Genomic DNA, 13,820 nt, shown 5'->3' with positions numbered 1-13,820 from the left:
GTATACTAGTTTAATTAAAATTAAACAATCCTAGTTACAGTAAAATTCAAGACTATCCTAACAATCTATTTTTATATGTCAAAGATAAGAACATGAATAATGAAATTATTTTCTGTTGGCCTATTATTAATGTACGGCAAAGATAAATTGATAAATAAGAAAAATGCTATCACATTTTATGTTAACATGAAAATAGCATGTTGTATAGTAAATTCCTTTTTTTTTTCTTCCTTTCGAACGAGTTAAACAAAAGGAAAGAAGGGATGACCCACATCTGCAATCGTAAAAATTTCCCCAGGACACCTCAAGGGGAAAAAAAATTTTGATCCGAATTGTGTAGTCCAAAATTATATATAATAATGTAACAAAAAAAATTCTACAAACATAAAGTTGACAATGATGGGATGATAAGTCTTGTTTCCTCATAAATTGAAAACATGGTCTTAAATTTTGTCCTTGGAAATTCTAAGGGAGAAGCAACTTGTGAAACCAAAAGAAGAATAATGTAACACATATCGGTAAAAGAAAATGGAAAGATTAAAACTAGTAGTAATAGGAATAGTGAAGTAGGGAGAGAATCTAAGAAATGCACATGGGGGGCCATGCGTCGAAAATAAAGCCCCGCGTTTCCCGGCACACAGAAAAGAAAGGCCACAAAAGAAGAAGAAGGAGAGACATGACGCGCAGCACGTGACATTTTCTCCTTTACTACCAACATCCCCTGATCCAAAACACAAATTGTTCAACTTCAAGAGCAGTTAGTATTTTATTAACGCTGCGTAATCGGGATCTGTGCCCCTAATCATCACCTCTTAACCATCTCCCCCTGCTTCTTTAGCATTATCTTCCTTCCCCTGTCAACGGGTAACTGTGCTTAAGTCAACCTCAAAGGTTCACCCCCTCACGTGGCTCACAGCTTGTATCAACCTAGAGTTAAAACAAGATATGTGAATGATGGGATTATAAAGGGCCCGTGGATCGGGGTCCACCACAGCTCTGATGGCGTTTTAATGGCAGCTCTATGGCTATCCACGGCTGAGGTGTTCGCCAAAGTGTCAATGCCAATATTACCACTACCGGACGTGATGTTTTCTACGGAAAATGTGATATGTCATATTGTGAGAATAAAACCAAAAGCTCCAACAGCAAAGAAAGAAACAATGCGCACTCTTCCCTCTTTTGCCAGTGTATAAGAGTTCGTACACTCAGTAGAGGTAACATCTGTTGCCCTAATTCGGCTTATTCTTGACAACAATCAACTGTAGAATTGGGCCAAAGAGTTTCAATTGTTGCATGCAATTTACTGCACCACAATTTCTCCTATAATTATACATTTTATTATTTCTAACAATATAATTTCCATCTCAACTTAAACTTTTTAACATCAAAATCTCAAATTTATACTTTGATAAAGTTGAACTTCATGTTAATAAATCTTTAATACTTTCACACGTACCAAAACAAAAAAGTTATGACCATTTATTCCTCTTTTCATTTTAGGTTCAAAACAAAAAAAATATATTTTTTCTAAGATATGATCTTTGGAAAAAAAAAAGAAACTTAGAGACTAACTCTTTGAAAAAGAGATACATGCACTCTATCAATCAAACCGATGAGAGCTGAATTAGAATTTCTTATACTTCAAAAGCATTTGTATTCAATTATTATTAGATACTAACAAAAACAAAATTGCTCTTCGGTTATGTTTGTTTTGTGAAAATGCAATTTCAAAAAATGATTTTTGTAAAAAATTGACATTTTTTTGAAAATTTGATTTTTTGGTTGTCTGAATGATTGTGAAATTTTTTTTTTGTTATTTGGTTGTTTTCTTATAAATTTGCATTCTTGTTAAAATAGTAATATTCACACAATTATTAAAATATTTTTATTAAACACTAAAAATTATTTATTAATAGTAATATTTATTATTAACAAATTTTAATAATTTTAAATGTATATTTGAATTAAAATTAAATATAAAGTAATTATTTATTAATTATAATACTATTTTAAGCTGTGCCTCTTAGAGATGGGTAACTTAAAGATATAAACGGTGCTCACTATTTTTAAAGTACCCAACCCAAAACCATTTAGCTATTAAAATATCCCAATTTTATTAAAACTCGTATAAAATTATGAAACACTATCCAAAATTGAATCTAATGATAAAGAACTATCCAAAATTGAATTCTTATACATACACTCAAGTATTTAGCTCATTGATTGGTGCATGATCTCCTTGTCTAAAAATACGGTTCAAATTCCCCTTTCTTCAATTAAAAAAAAAGCTATCCATCAATTATCTAAATCCATTAAATATCCATTTAAGTTAGATGTAAAAATCATAAAATGGTAAAAATTGTGTTAACTTATTAAGGATAAAAGGTTCAAATCTCACAAATTTAAAATTTTTTTAACATTATATATAATCAAGTTTGGGTTTAAGGAATCCTAAAAATGATACTTGAAACTTACCCGAATCTATGTTGGGTTTTAAACCTTAGCTTAATCCGTCTTATAATTGAATATAGGATATTCTAACATTATATTATCGAGTTGGATATATGTGACTATCCATATAATAATAACTCATTTACATTCCTAGAATAACTTGATAGGTGCATTGATTACTTTGAAATAATTTTTCATTTTTGTAAAATGGAAAACAATTTCCAAGTTTGTGGATCTATTTTTGTTGATTATTAAGTAATTTTTTGCTGAGTGTCTCAGTTGCTTACTAATCAAATATAATAAAATGTGAAAAATAGATTTGATAACTCAGGTTTTTGTGTCTTAAACGTGTCAGATATGATTAGACATAAAACACATTAAAGTTAAACACGAACATAAAATAAATAATATTCGTGTCTTAAATCTGAAACATGTACACGTATACGTTTAATAACCGTATAATATGACACGATTAACACATTTGTTAAACGTGCCAATACACTAAATGACATGATTAATAACATGATTAACAAGTTTAAATAAAAATATTTACAATTAAATATAATTTTATTATTTAAATGTAAAATCAATAATTATAAAAACAATTATAACAACAAATAATAATAATAACATCAAATAAAACAAAACAAAAGTTCAAAATTAGGATTTGTACATGGCATAATTACATTATTATCTTTATAAAATTTAATAAACTTATTAAAATAATTATTTAAGGCTAAAGTAGTATTTAATTATTAATTTTTAACAAGTTGATAGACGTTCCACGTATATATGTTTAAATACAATTAAACATGTTTATATATTTAAACACGATAACATAATTAACATAATTAATTAAATATATTTTAAATATGTTACTCATATTTAACACGTTAAGACATGAAAATTTTTTTATTTTAAACGTATTAAATACAAATAGAGATAATACACGTCAAGGTTAGACTCACACCTATTTAATCACATATCTTCCTGTATCATGTTAAAATATTGTGTCTAAAATTACAATATTTAGTGAGAAGCATTTTCAACGAAAACCAACGAAACCTTCAGTTCTTTTGTTTGAAATATTAGTAAGTGGTTGAAGGTCTCCAGTTCAACGGAGGGGAGATTAGACAAAAACAAATGGCGGGCGATGAGAGGTAAAAAGAACCCTCATTAAGCCGTTGTTAAAATACTCGAATTTAGCCACTTTCTTTAGCCATGTTCTGTTTTCGGCTAAGACAAATACACAAGCTGTAAAATATTAATCGGGATCGCCAAATACATTAAACTATATATCTTCCCTTGCTTTTTTTTATTTTTGTTTGAAAAAAAAACTCCAAAATTAAAAGCATTAAGTTCCGTGATCCATAGAATGCCACACCCATATTTACACTTCAAAATTAAAAAAAGCATGAGAAACCATCAAACGAAGCCGTCAAACCTTAGCACTAACGTCGTCAACCCCGCCGCAACGTCGTGACCTCAACGCCGTTACCGAAACCAGTCTTTTTTTGAAGAAATGAAAATAAAAGAAAGAAAGAAAGTGTATAAAATGATCTTTGAAGCAAGCGGACGCTCAAGAAAATGAGAGAGAAAGAGAAAGAGAAAGAGAAAGAAAGGAGTTCATTTTCTCCGACCTAAAGCCTCGTCCTTCGCCAAACTGCTTCTTCTCTACAAAGTAAGGGAAATAAAAGGAAAAGAGTTTCAAAGAAAAAGAGAGTTTTTTTTTTTTTGGTTTGGTTTGGTGGTCGAATTTCGAAGAAGATTCTCAGTAGCTGCATTATTACATGTTTACTTTACGAGTTTACTTCAGTGTTTAGAATTCAGTTTTTTCGTTGGTTCAATCATTCCGTCGCTGAAATTCACGTTAAAATGGTTTCAATTCAGATCAAGCAGGTGCGTACTCTTTCTTCTTTGTTTTATTTTTTGGAAAAGTTTCTTCTTTGGATTGTTCTTTGAATTAGTTTTGCTAGATTTGATTTGAATTATGCATAATTCAATTTCATTTAACTTTGAAGGTGCTGAATTTTGTGTAAGCATCGTTTTCTTTTTCTTTTTTCTTATTTGATATTGTGATGTTTTCTGGTGGCAGATTCGGTGACAAAAAAATATAATTCTGATTCGGTCAGTTGAACGAGTGGAGAAGATCTCTCGGAGCTGCAAATTGTGGAATTTTTTCAAGGAAAACGAAAGAAAAAAGTCGAGAAAGTTTTCTTTCCAGCGTCCAAGTTAATTACGGTTCAGAATTTTGGAATCTGAATTCAATTGCGTGGAAAGCTTTCATGTTTTGAAAGCGTCAAGTAAATGCGCCTCCGATCTCAGGTGGAGGCCTAGTTTTTTACCGACGAAATTTACTTTCTCGACGTGAAACGGATCTGATAAAGCAATCGGACGGCTTAAGCTCTGCGAATTCATTGAATTGCCATTGAATTTTGAATTCCGCTCGTCAAAAATTATATAACGTAATATATTTTCTGATCCAAAGTTTCCCTGCAACAAAGGGAAAAAAAAATCTGAAGCTGTAGATGGAGCTCCCTCAATCCCGTCCTTTCGGAGCCGAAGGTAATTCGATTGTTTTACGTCGCTTTGATTTTCTTTTTGCAAAATCATTTACGAGAAGGAAAAAGAACAAGATGCGAATGGAAATATTTTGTTTTGTTTGTTGAGAGTTAAAATTTTGAAGAAACTGTGATTTACACAGGTTTATATTAAGGAGTTAATAGTTTTTGTTAAAAATTCGAACAGGAAGGAAATCAACGCATGACTTTCTGTCACTGTGCAGTCATTCAAGCGCCCAACAAGATCCCAGGCCACCTTCTCAAGGTAATTCCTTCTTTCTTATTTTTAAGATCACAAAAAAAAAATACTATGTGTTTGTTTTTTCCTGTCTAAATTTTCATTTCTTTTTCTTTTTTTTTTTTTAAAAATATTATTACATTATGCTACATTACATATTTACATGACGTTGAGAGAGAGAGAGAGAGAGAAAAAGAAAAAAATTAAAGAAAAATCCTATGGTTTTATTAGGGATCACGATTTGAAGTAGCGCACGTGACTGCATTTTCTGCGAATGAATGGATCATGGGCCAATTGAAACGTTGGATGGGCCCATCCAAGAAATTAAATAGTAGGAAAAGATTAAAAAAAAAAAGGGATAGAAAATAGGGTGAGAGATGAGAAAATCCTCGAAAAAGGAGGGGATTAGCATCTAGTAGTTAGCAATGGCGAAGGAGGAAATTAGCTTAGCAGAGGGAGCAGCATGGGGATTGAAGGGAAAGGGGCCCATGATGGAGATGGACATGATTTGACAAGTCACATGATTCACATCACCACCTCATTTCCCCTGTACTGTACTCACGGCACGCGCGCTTCTATCTTCCATTTCCTTGTTTCCTTTCCCTTACGCCCGTGATATTTAATGTACAAGACCCAAGCCAAGAAATAAAAAATTTCTTCTCTAAAATAATTGCCGCTTTTAATTAATAAGTACATACATCATATTATTATTAAATGATTAATGGAAATTTTGCTTCTTATAATTCAACACCAAACCTAACCATTTTCATGAGAATGACTTTCACGTGAAATTGATGGAGACGGATTGGGTCAAGATTTATAATTGAGCTGTTTTTAGCTGTATTTGAACCCGCTTTTCCAATTCTTTAAGTACTTAATTTATTTATGGAATGCCACTTCCAGAAGACAACGAAATGAAGAAAATTTAATTCTAATTATTATTATTATTATTACTTTATTATGTGTTACTTTTTTTTAGGCATGAATTTTTAATACTATTCATTATTCAGCTCGCAAGAGAAAAAAAAATTAAGAATTTCAAGTCTTGTTTGTTTGCTCGTCGAGAATGACCTAAACATAATAACGTGTTGCCAGTATAATCTTGTTAATTTAACTTTTTGCACTTGCTTTGACTCCTATGATTTTACTTTTTGTTTCCATTAAATACGCCATCAGCACTCAGCAGCATAAACGCATCATATTGTTGTTTTGGTGTGATTTATATGTTATAATCTTAGGGAAGCCATCGTAAGGAAACAACACAAAAAGCGAAATAGAAAAGGGTGAATTGTCAACTACAATTATCTTTTTCAATTTGCCAATTTGGAGTTTCCAGCGGCTGATTAGTTACTAGTTTATGTACCAAAAATTGCATTATGGTCGTATGTATTATTTATGCTACACTGCGATGGTCTCTCATGCATATCTAGCTTTGCTTTGTTTGGTCATGTCGAATAAGCAGGCGGGTACCTGAAAACTCACGATTTCCTACAACTGGAACGCCTAGGGAAGACAAGTGCCAAGGAGGAAACACCAGTGGAGGTAGCAACTGCTGAAAAGCCGCCACCGCCGGCACCACCTTCTGTGGAACACATTCTCCCTGGTGGGATTGGAACTTACAGTATAAGCCACATTTCCTATTTCAATCCTAGGGTTCCAAAAGCGGAGGGGGCTATATATAATGTAGCTCAAGGGAGTAGTACCGAGAGAAATGACGAAAACTCCAACTGCAGTTCTTACACAGGGAGTGGTTTCACTTTGTGGGAAGAATCTGCAGGAAAGAAGGGAAAGATAAGGAAGGAGAATGCCGGAGAAACACCCGTTGTAAGAGGTACGAGTTTTCTTGCTGTCTGCAACACACTTGTCTAATACTAGAATGTCATTTTGAAACAATCATGCATGACAAACCTATGCTTGGATGTACTTCCTGCTTGCATTAGCCCTTACTCACTTTCGGATCAGTAATAACCTAATGCATTTATTATCACCATTATTAACATCTATGAGTAGATTTCAGGAATGTAAATGTTGATGATACGTGCAACGAGTATTGTTGCTGCCAGAAATATCTTGCAGTTTGGAACTGCAGGAATCATAAATCCTCATGCTATATCTACCGTTAAATTTGTTTTCCATTTAATTTTCAAGCGCATGCAGAGGTCAATCGCTATGATTTCAGGTTGGTGAGTGGTGTGGTTTTCGTAGCATACAGGCTGCGCAGATCGATGTAGCTAATTATTGTATATTGATGAATTTATGCATGGATTTCAAAATACAATGAGAATCGAGTGCACTGAAGATAATTTGGTAACTAGTCAAGAGAGTCGTCAGGAGTCAGGACGGAGCAGCAAAGTACCCTGTCACTCGGAGTAGTTTGTCTTTTTTCCTGGTAGTGTAAGTTAGGTTGGCAGAAAAACTGGATCAGCCATGACTCGTTAGCGGTAATAAATAATAGTACTTATACTAATTATAGTTCTAGATAATAACTATCCATGACTGTGCCAACTTGCTTTCTAACTCTCTTTGGACGCTGGAATGCAACCCCTAGGACATGTTTTTTAATTTAAAGTCAATCCACCAATGACAACCTGTTGCTATTACACCTTTTACAGCCTTCCACATTCTCAGTAGCACCATCAATAATTTGAAACTAGTTCAGGGCTTTTTTCTTGTGGGTACATACTAGTTAAAAACTTAAAACTCTCACTTATTATTTTCTTTTTCATTTTAATATTTCATTGTCATCTTTTATAATTTTGTTTTCTTTTCGACATTAAAAATTCAATACTGTAACAAACTTTGAAGCCCTTATTATCATCAATCAAACAAAGAGGCCTGAAGGTGATTCGTTTTTTTACTTGGTATAATAGAGTAAGGCCAAAGCAGAGTGGATATTTGAGCCTTAAATCTAATAATTCTCTATTAGAGGATGGCAACCGTTAGACAAAGTTTTAAGTTAATTTATCAATTTAAGATGCAATCATACTTCATTCAAATAAGTCGATTGTAAATTATTTTTTTTGTAAGGAAAGATAACACTAATATTGTTAAACTAAATTTACAAATAAAAATGTGATAATGATATTATCAGATAAATTTTTTGCGTGCTCTAGGATAAAATAATTTATTCCACTAACAAAGGCTGCTGCTATATCAATATGGACTAGGGCTAAATGTCCTAGAGCTTTATATAGCCCAGCCCATTCAGCATAAAATGCTGTTATGCTCGTTTAACTGAGTCTAATTTTGGCGGCTACTTTTGACAGAAGCGGCGGGGAAGGTGGGGCAATGGGCCACGTCGTCGTTGGAGAGGGCGTCGCAGTCGTCAACCAACAACCATCGCAACAGTTTCAGCTCTCTCTCTTCTTCTCAGTCAGTCACTTTCTGTTGTCGTTTCTTTTATGGCTCTTTTATTTTTGTTTTTTTTTTAAATTTTTTTCTGGGTTAAAGTTAACTAAGGGGTATCATGGGGATCTCGTTTACAGGCCATCATCAAAGCGGAAATCCCAAAGCTTCATGGAAATGATAAAATCAGCAAAGGGTAGCGCACAGGATGATGATTTTGAAGAAGATGAAGATTTTGTTTTCAAGAAAGAGAGTTCTACTACTACCCATAGTAAAGGTAATCATTTTGCTTGGGTTACACTGCACTCTATATGCTGTACATTAGTGTAAATACAAGTGAACCTAAATATGTATTGGTTTGTTACGCATTTTAGGATCTGGGGCGGTTATTTTTTAGGGTGTTACTAGAATTATTGAAGAATTTCGTTGGCCTAATAGTTTTGCTTCTTTTTGCAGGAGAATTGAGAGTAAAAGTGGATGGAAAGACCGCACCTGATCAGAAGGCCAACACCCCAAGGTCAAAACATTCTGCTACTGAGCAGCGGAGAAGGAGTAAAATTAATGACAGGCAAGTAAAATTAAGCACTATTACTTGATTTCATGTGGAACGTATTCCCTTACTCTCACAGGAAAACCCTTTTAAAAAAAATTGAAGAGTACTGAACCCTTTTGATTACTCTTACCGTGAGATGGAGACGTCTTGAGAAAGTTCTAGATTCTATAGATAGTTAATTTACCATGTGCATGTTCTTTTTCTTTTTTTTCTTTCCTTTAGAATGCACTGAACAACGAAGCTTTGCTTCAAGTAAAATTCTTCAATTGTTTCACATATTAGTTCTGATATTATGTAAGGGGAAATTTCATGTGGATTTGTGGATATGTTATGAATTTGATCATTTGAAAGCCTTTGGCAAAGTGAAATTGGAGGTTAATTGCTGTTGAGTAACTGAAAAGTGGAAATGTTGTGATGCAGAATCATCATTAGAGGCTAAAATCTATCCATTCTTTTGCAGATTTCAGATGCTGAGAGATCTCATTCCTCATAGTGACCAAAAGAGAGATAAGGCCTCATTTTTATTAGAGGTACATAGATTTCTTCTAATAGTTATGATCTATTCTTTCTCCATCTACAGTTTTCAAAATTTTGAATAATAGTCTGTTCAATCTTCTCGTAGGTTATCGAGTACATTCAGTTTTTACAGGAAAAAGTACATAAGTATGAGGGAACATATCAAGGATGGAGCTGTGAACCATCAAAATTGATGCCATGGGTAGCTTCTATACTTGGCTCTGTTGATCAAACATTGCACATCAGATGATGATTTTTTTTTTTGGTGATTACGGTTTTTGAATGTAAACAAATTTTCAACAACTGATCATCAACCTTGTCTGAAACAGAGAAACAACCACAGGCCCACAGAAAATTATGCTGATCAATCTCGAGCCATAAATGATGTGTCTGCTCCTGCCTTAGTTTTTTCTGCAAAGTTTGATGAGAGAAACATCACTGTTGCTCCAACCATTCCTGGAAGTGCACAGAAGCCAATAGAATCTGATATGAGCACGGGTTCTACGTTCAGAGCGATAGACCTTTCTCCTGGAATGATGAATAAGACAATGCCCTTTCCTGTTTCACTACAGCCAAACTTCTTTGCCTCTGCCCAGAGTACTGGTACTGCAGCTCAACTTGCACCTAGACTGCCATCTGATGTAGCAAACTGTGCATCTCAGCCTCAGTCTGTAGCATGTCATAGTGGATTCTTTACTACTGATGGTGCTCTTCCTAGTGAAAAGCTGAAAGAACAAGATCTGACAATTGAGGGTGGAACAATTAGCATCTCAAGTGTATACTCGCAAGGGTGAGTTTCTATTTTTCATTTTTTATATGATAAATAATCTAATAGCTTTCTAAATGCTTTGATTTCTGCTTGTTTTTTTATAAACTTTGATTCTTTTATACATTTTTATTTAAAATGATTTGAAAATATCATAATTTCTTGTCCCATGAGTGTCAATATACACAGAATGGAGATCCTCAACTGAAATGACCTTATTTAGCATCTATTCAGATCAACCCCTTCCTCCCTGATCTTTCAGGCGCCAGTATGCTCTTAACATATTGTCCACTCCCTTCACAGTGGGGGTCATGTTTCTCAGTAGCTGTTTGGTTGGACTCATCATTTCTTCGTCTTGTCCTTAGGTTTTAACTGTCTAGTACCTGTTTAGCTGCTCTGCATTCTTTCTACAAGAATATAGGTCAGGGGAAGCGTGACTGAATCGCTGTTATCATTTCCATGTAGTGTTAAAGAATACATTAGTTGCAATGCTCTTATCTAGATGGTTGCATGGTATTGATTTGTCCCTGTTTGACAAGCACTATTACAGCATCTGTTTCAGTTAATTTTGAAGTTAGTATGCTTTGTTGACAACTCTAGGTGTTATGAGCATAACATTGAGGCTTGCTTTTGTATCAAGTTCCCATTTATGCATTCTTTTTCTCCCTTTGCCTACGTTTCTGAATTCAGGATGAACATTTTTTCTTGACTCTTCTTCTGGCGCTATTTTGTAAATATATACTGGGTTAAACTAGAAGATAACTCTATCCCATCCCTTTATCCACCTCAGCTTCGTGCCTAGACTCAAATCCAAGATCTCAAACTTATTTTTAAGGAGGAACCACCAGGGCATCTCCCTTAATTTTATGGTAGACTAGGGAGATTGGTGATTAGTGTGAATCTTTGCACTGACCAAGAGAGAAGAGAAAATGTCTGGAAAGGTTCAGCTGGTGAGATTATCTCACTTAGCTTTGTGAAGAATAGCGGTCTAGTTTATTTTTATGGAGGAAGCAGTTCTAATTAGACAGACACTTTTGCAGTCCATCTTTAAGGAATGCATGATTTATTAATTGATCATGGTGTTTGACAGGTTGTTGAATACTTTAACACAAGCACTGCAGACTTCGGGAGTGGATTTGTCACATGCCAGCATCTCAGTGCAAATTGAGCTTGGGAAGCGATCCAGTAGTAGGCCTACCGCTTCAACATCCACACTTAAGGTTGTTTGGCATTGCAACTTGCCATTGCGTTGTTCTAGTTGTTTAATCATTTAGAATTTCACAATAACTGTTAGCATCTTATTTAATCTTCATCATGTAAAACCAAGGAATACAACCTAATTCTGTGGTATTTATGGTGCTCCAGGATAGGGAGGCTCCCACTGCAAATCAGGGGACGACACGTTCTATAGTTGGATGCGGTGAGGATTCTGATCAACCCCTAAAGAAGCTTAAGACATGAAAAAGGCTAGTGTGACGATTTTTCAGGATATTCATTTTTGATTAAATTAATTCATTTTTTGGAGTAGCCTGCCCCAGCCCGAGGGTTATGCACTCATCCTAGTCGATAAACTAGCTAGTGGAAGACAAAGATCCCATGTACATCTAGTTGAAAGCTTTAAGGTTTTGCTGGGATGCATAAAATTCCCAGCAAACAAATATGTGATTATTTATCTATTCATTTGTGTATTTCACTATATATATGGATGTTGAGAAGCTGCTTTTCGTTGAAGGCTTCCTTCATCATCTCAAAGTTTCTTTCCTTTTCCTTCATTATTTGTTAACATGTTTTTTCCGAGATTCAGCTCTGCTGTTGGAACCTCAAGAAATGTTGTTACCTTCATATAAATCAAATGCCACCTTGTCTGCAACTTTCAGTATCTGTCGGAAGATTTTATCATTATTTACGTGGGTATTTAAAAAAAAAAATCATTGATTTAATTTATTTTTTCTTATTCATTGCATTTTAATTCGTTTCGGTTGGAGTAATTGTGTATACGTGTTGGGATAGCAAGGAGTCTTATAAAAGGAGAATACCCAGTTTAGAAAAATAAATAAATTGGAAATTTGAAGTGACCAGGATTAGGGCTTGGGTGTAGAGCAACTCAACAGGCACAGCACATTGGACGAAACGACAGATTGATGTAGATGAAGCAGTATCGGTGACAGGATGTGATGTTTCCTAGAGCTTTTGCGCTTTGTCTTGTAATAAGAATCCAAGATTAAAGTTTGAAGTAAGCTCAATTAGAAATGAAAATGGGAAATTAGGTGAGAAAGCTAGTAGAGCATAGTGTAGTATTACCGAACATCACAATCGATCGTTGCAGGCCAAGCCGTCCTCCTTTGCTAACAAAATATTATCGTTGCTAGTTTGTTTTTGAAAGGTGGCTTTGGGACGAGACAATAAACCCCAAGAAACAAAGTTTTTGCTTGCTTTGTTTGTTGTGTTATGGTGTGGCAACGGCATTTATTACTCTTTTGAACGAATTGCTTTGACTGGATCATCGCTTTGAATACAAAGTTGAAAAGCTATTAGTGCTTAGGGTAGGGGTTTAGGGGGGATTATCGGATCATGCAAGAACATGAAAAAGCGAACAAGAGCAGAAGCATGGTGCACGGAAGGCCAAAGCCACTGCCTTTTTGAATCTGTGAACTTTCCCATGCTCCAAAGACAACCTGCTGTTCCTTCCTGTATGTATATCAACTTCCAGACCTTTTTCTCCTCCTTTGTTTACTTCATTTGTAAAACACATCGATGCTTGCTTCCAAACTTCTTTGTTTTTTGCAGCTTTTCTAAAGCCCAAAAGCACAGCGGATGACAGATGTTGTCCTCTCACGTCTTATCCATTCGGTATTCGCTACGCTTTTGGACTAAGAACCAGTTGCTACCAAACTATTATCAAATATCAAATTGCCTGTTTTGGGTCCCACCTGTCTCTTCTCTTGCTCTTGCTCTTGCTCTTTTTCTTTGCCTTTGTGTTGGTCAAAATCTGTCACTGTTCCTTTCGCAACGCATCTTCTTGATGCGTTATTCTCAATGCTCAAGCTCCGCTGCATGCCCCCCCATTTTGTTTGCTTATCCAAGGCTGAACCGAAATAAACAAAACCAGGTAGTACTAGATAACTAACAAAACCCACAAGATAAGGTATTCAGATGGCTGAACCCAAGCCCACGACAACATTTGGTGGCACAAAAACAATGACATGCCAACCAATCCTGCAAAAGGACGAGAGGCAATTGCAATCATATGATATAAAACAAAAGCTTCTTGAATATTTTTGCACTACTAAAACTTATTTGCTTATACCATATAGTTTGTATTATATCCACACAGAAAGCAGACAATATGTCCAATATCATAGAAAATTCTGATTTCGAAATAGCAACTCT

The 13,820-nt window shown here is 34.7% G+C and overlaps 1 protein-coding gene across 2 annotated transcripts; it reads left to right on the top strand.

Moving 5' to 3' along the window:
* The first annotated feature begins 4,001 nt into the window (after positions 1–4,001).
* Positions 4,002–12,300, top strand: BIM1 (basic helix-loop-helix (bHLH) DNA-binding superfamily protein). Of its 2 annotated transcripts, none has more exons than XM_021430941.2 (12): positions 4,002–4,350; positions 4,547–5,016; positions 5,200–5,277; positions 6,758–7,081; positions 8,517–8,622; positions 8,736–8,872; positions 9,052–9,163; positions 9,609–9,678; positions 9,771–9,866; positions 9,994–10,454; positions 11,521–11,650; positions 11,796–12,300. In XM_021430941.2, the coding sequence occupies exons 2-12, from the start codon at positions 4,980–4,982 to the stop codon at positions 11,889–11,891; spliced, it is 1,647 nt and encodes a 548-aa protein (XP_021286616.1). In that variant the 5' UTR covers positions 4,002–4,350; positions 4,547–4,979; the 3' UTR covers positions 11,892–12,300. The 2 variants fall into 2 exon arrangements, with proteins under 2 accessions (XP_021286616.1, XP_021286615.1); XM_021430940.2 differs by having other exon boundaries at positions 4,003–4,350; positions 6,713–7,081.
* Positions 12,301–13,820: the final 1,520 nt, after the last annotated feature.

Source organism: Theobroma umbraticum, unplaced genomic scaffold, assembly GCF_002168275.2.
Source record: "Theobroma umbraticum cultivar Fairchild unplaced genomic scaffold, ASM216827v3 scaffold_50.0, whole genome shotgun sequence".
Classification (NCBI taxonomy): Eukaryota; Viridiplantae; Streptophyta; class Magnoliopsida; order Malvales; family Malvaceae; genus Theobroma; species Theobroma umbraticum.
Note: the sequence above shows the minus strand (reverse complement) of the source record. Positions and strands in the feature narration are given on the sequence as shown.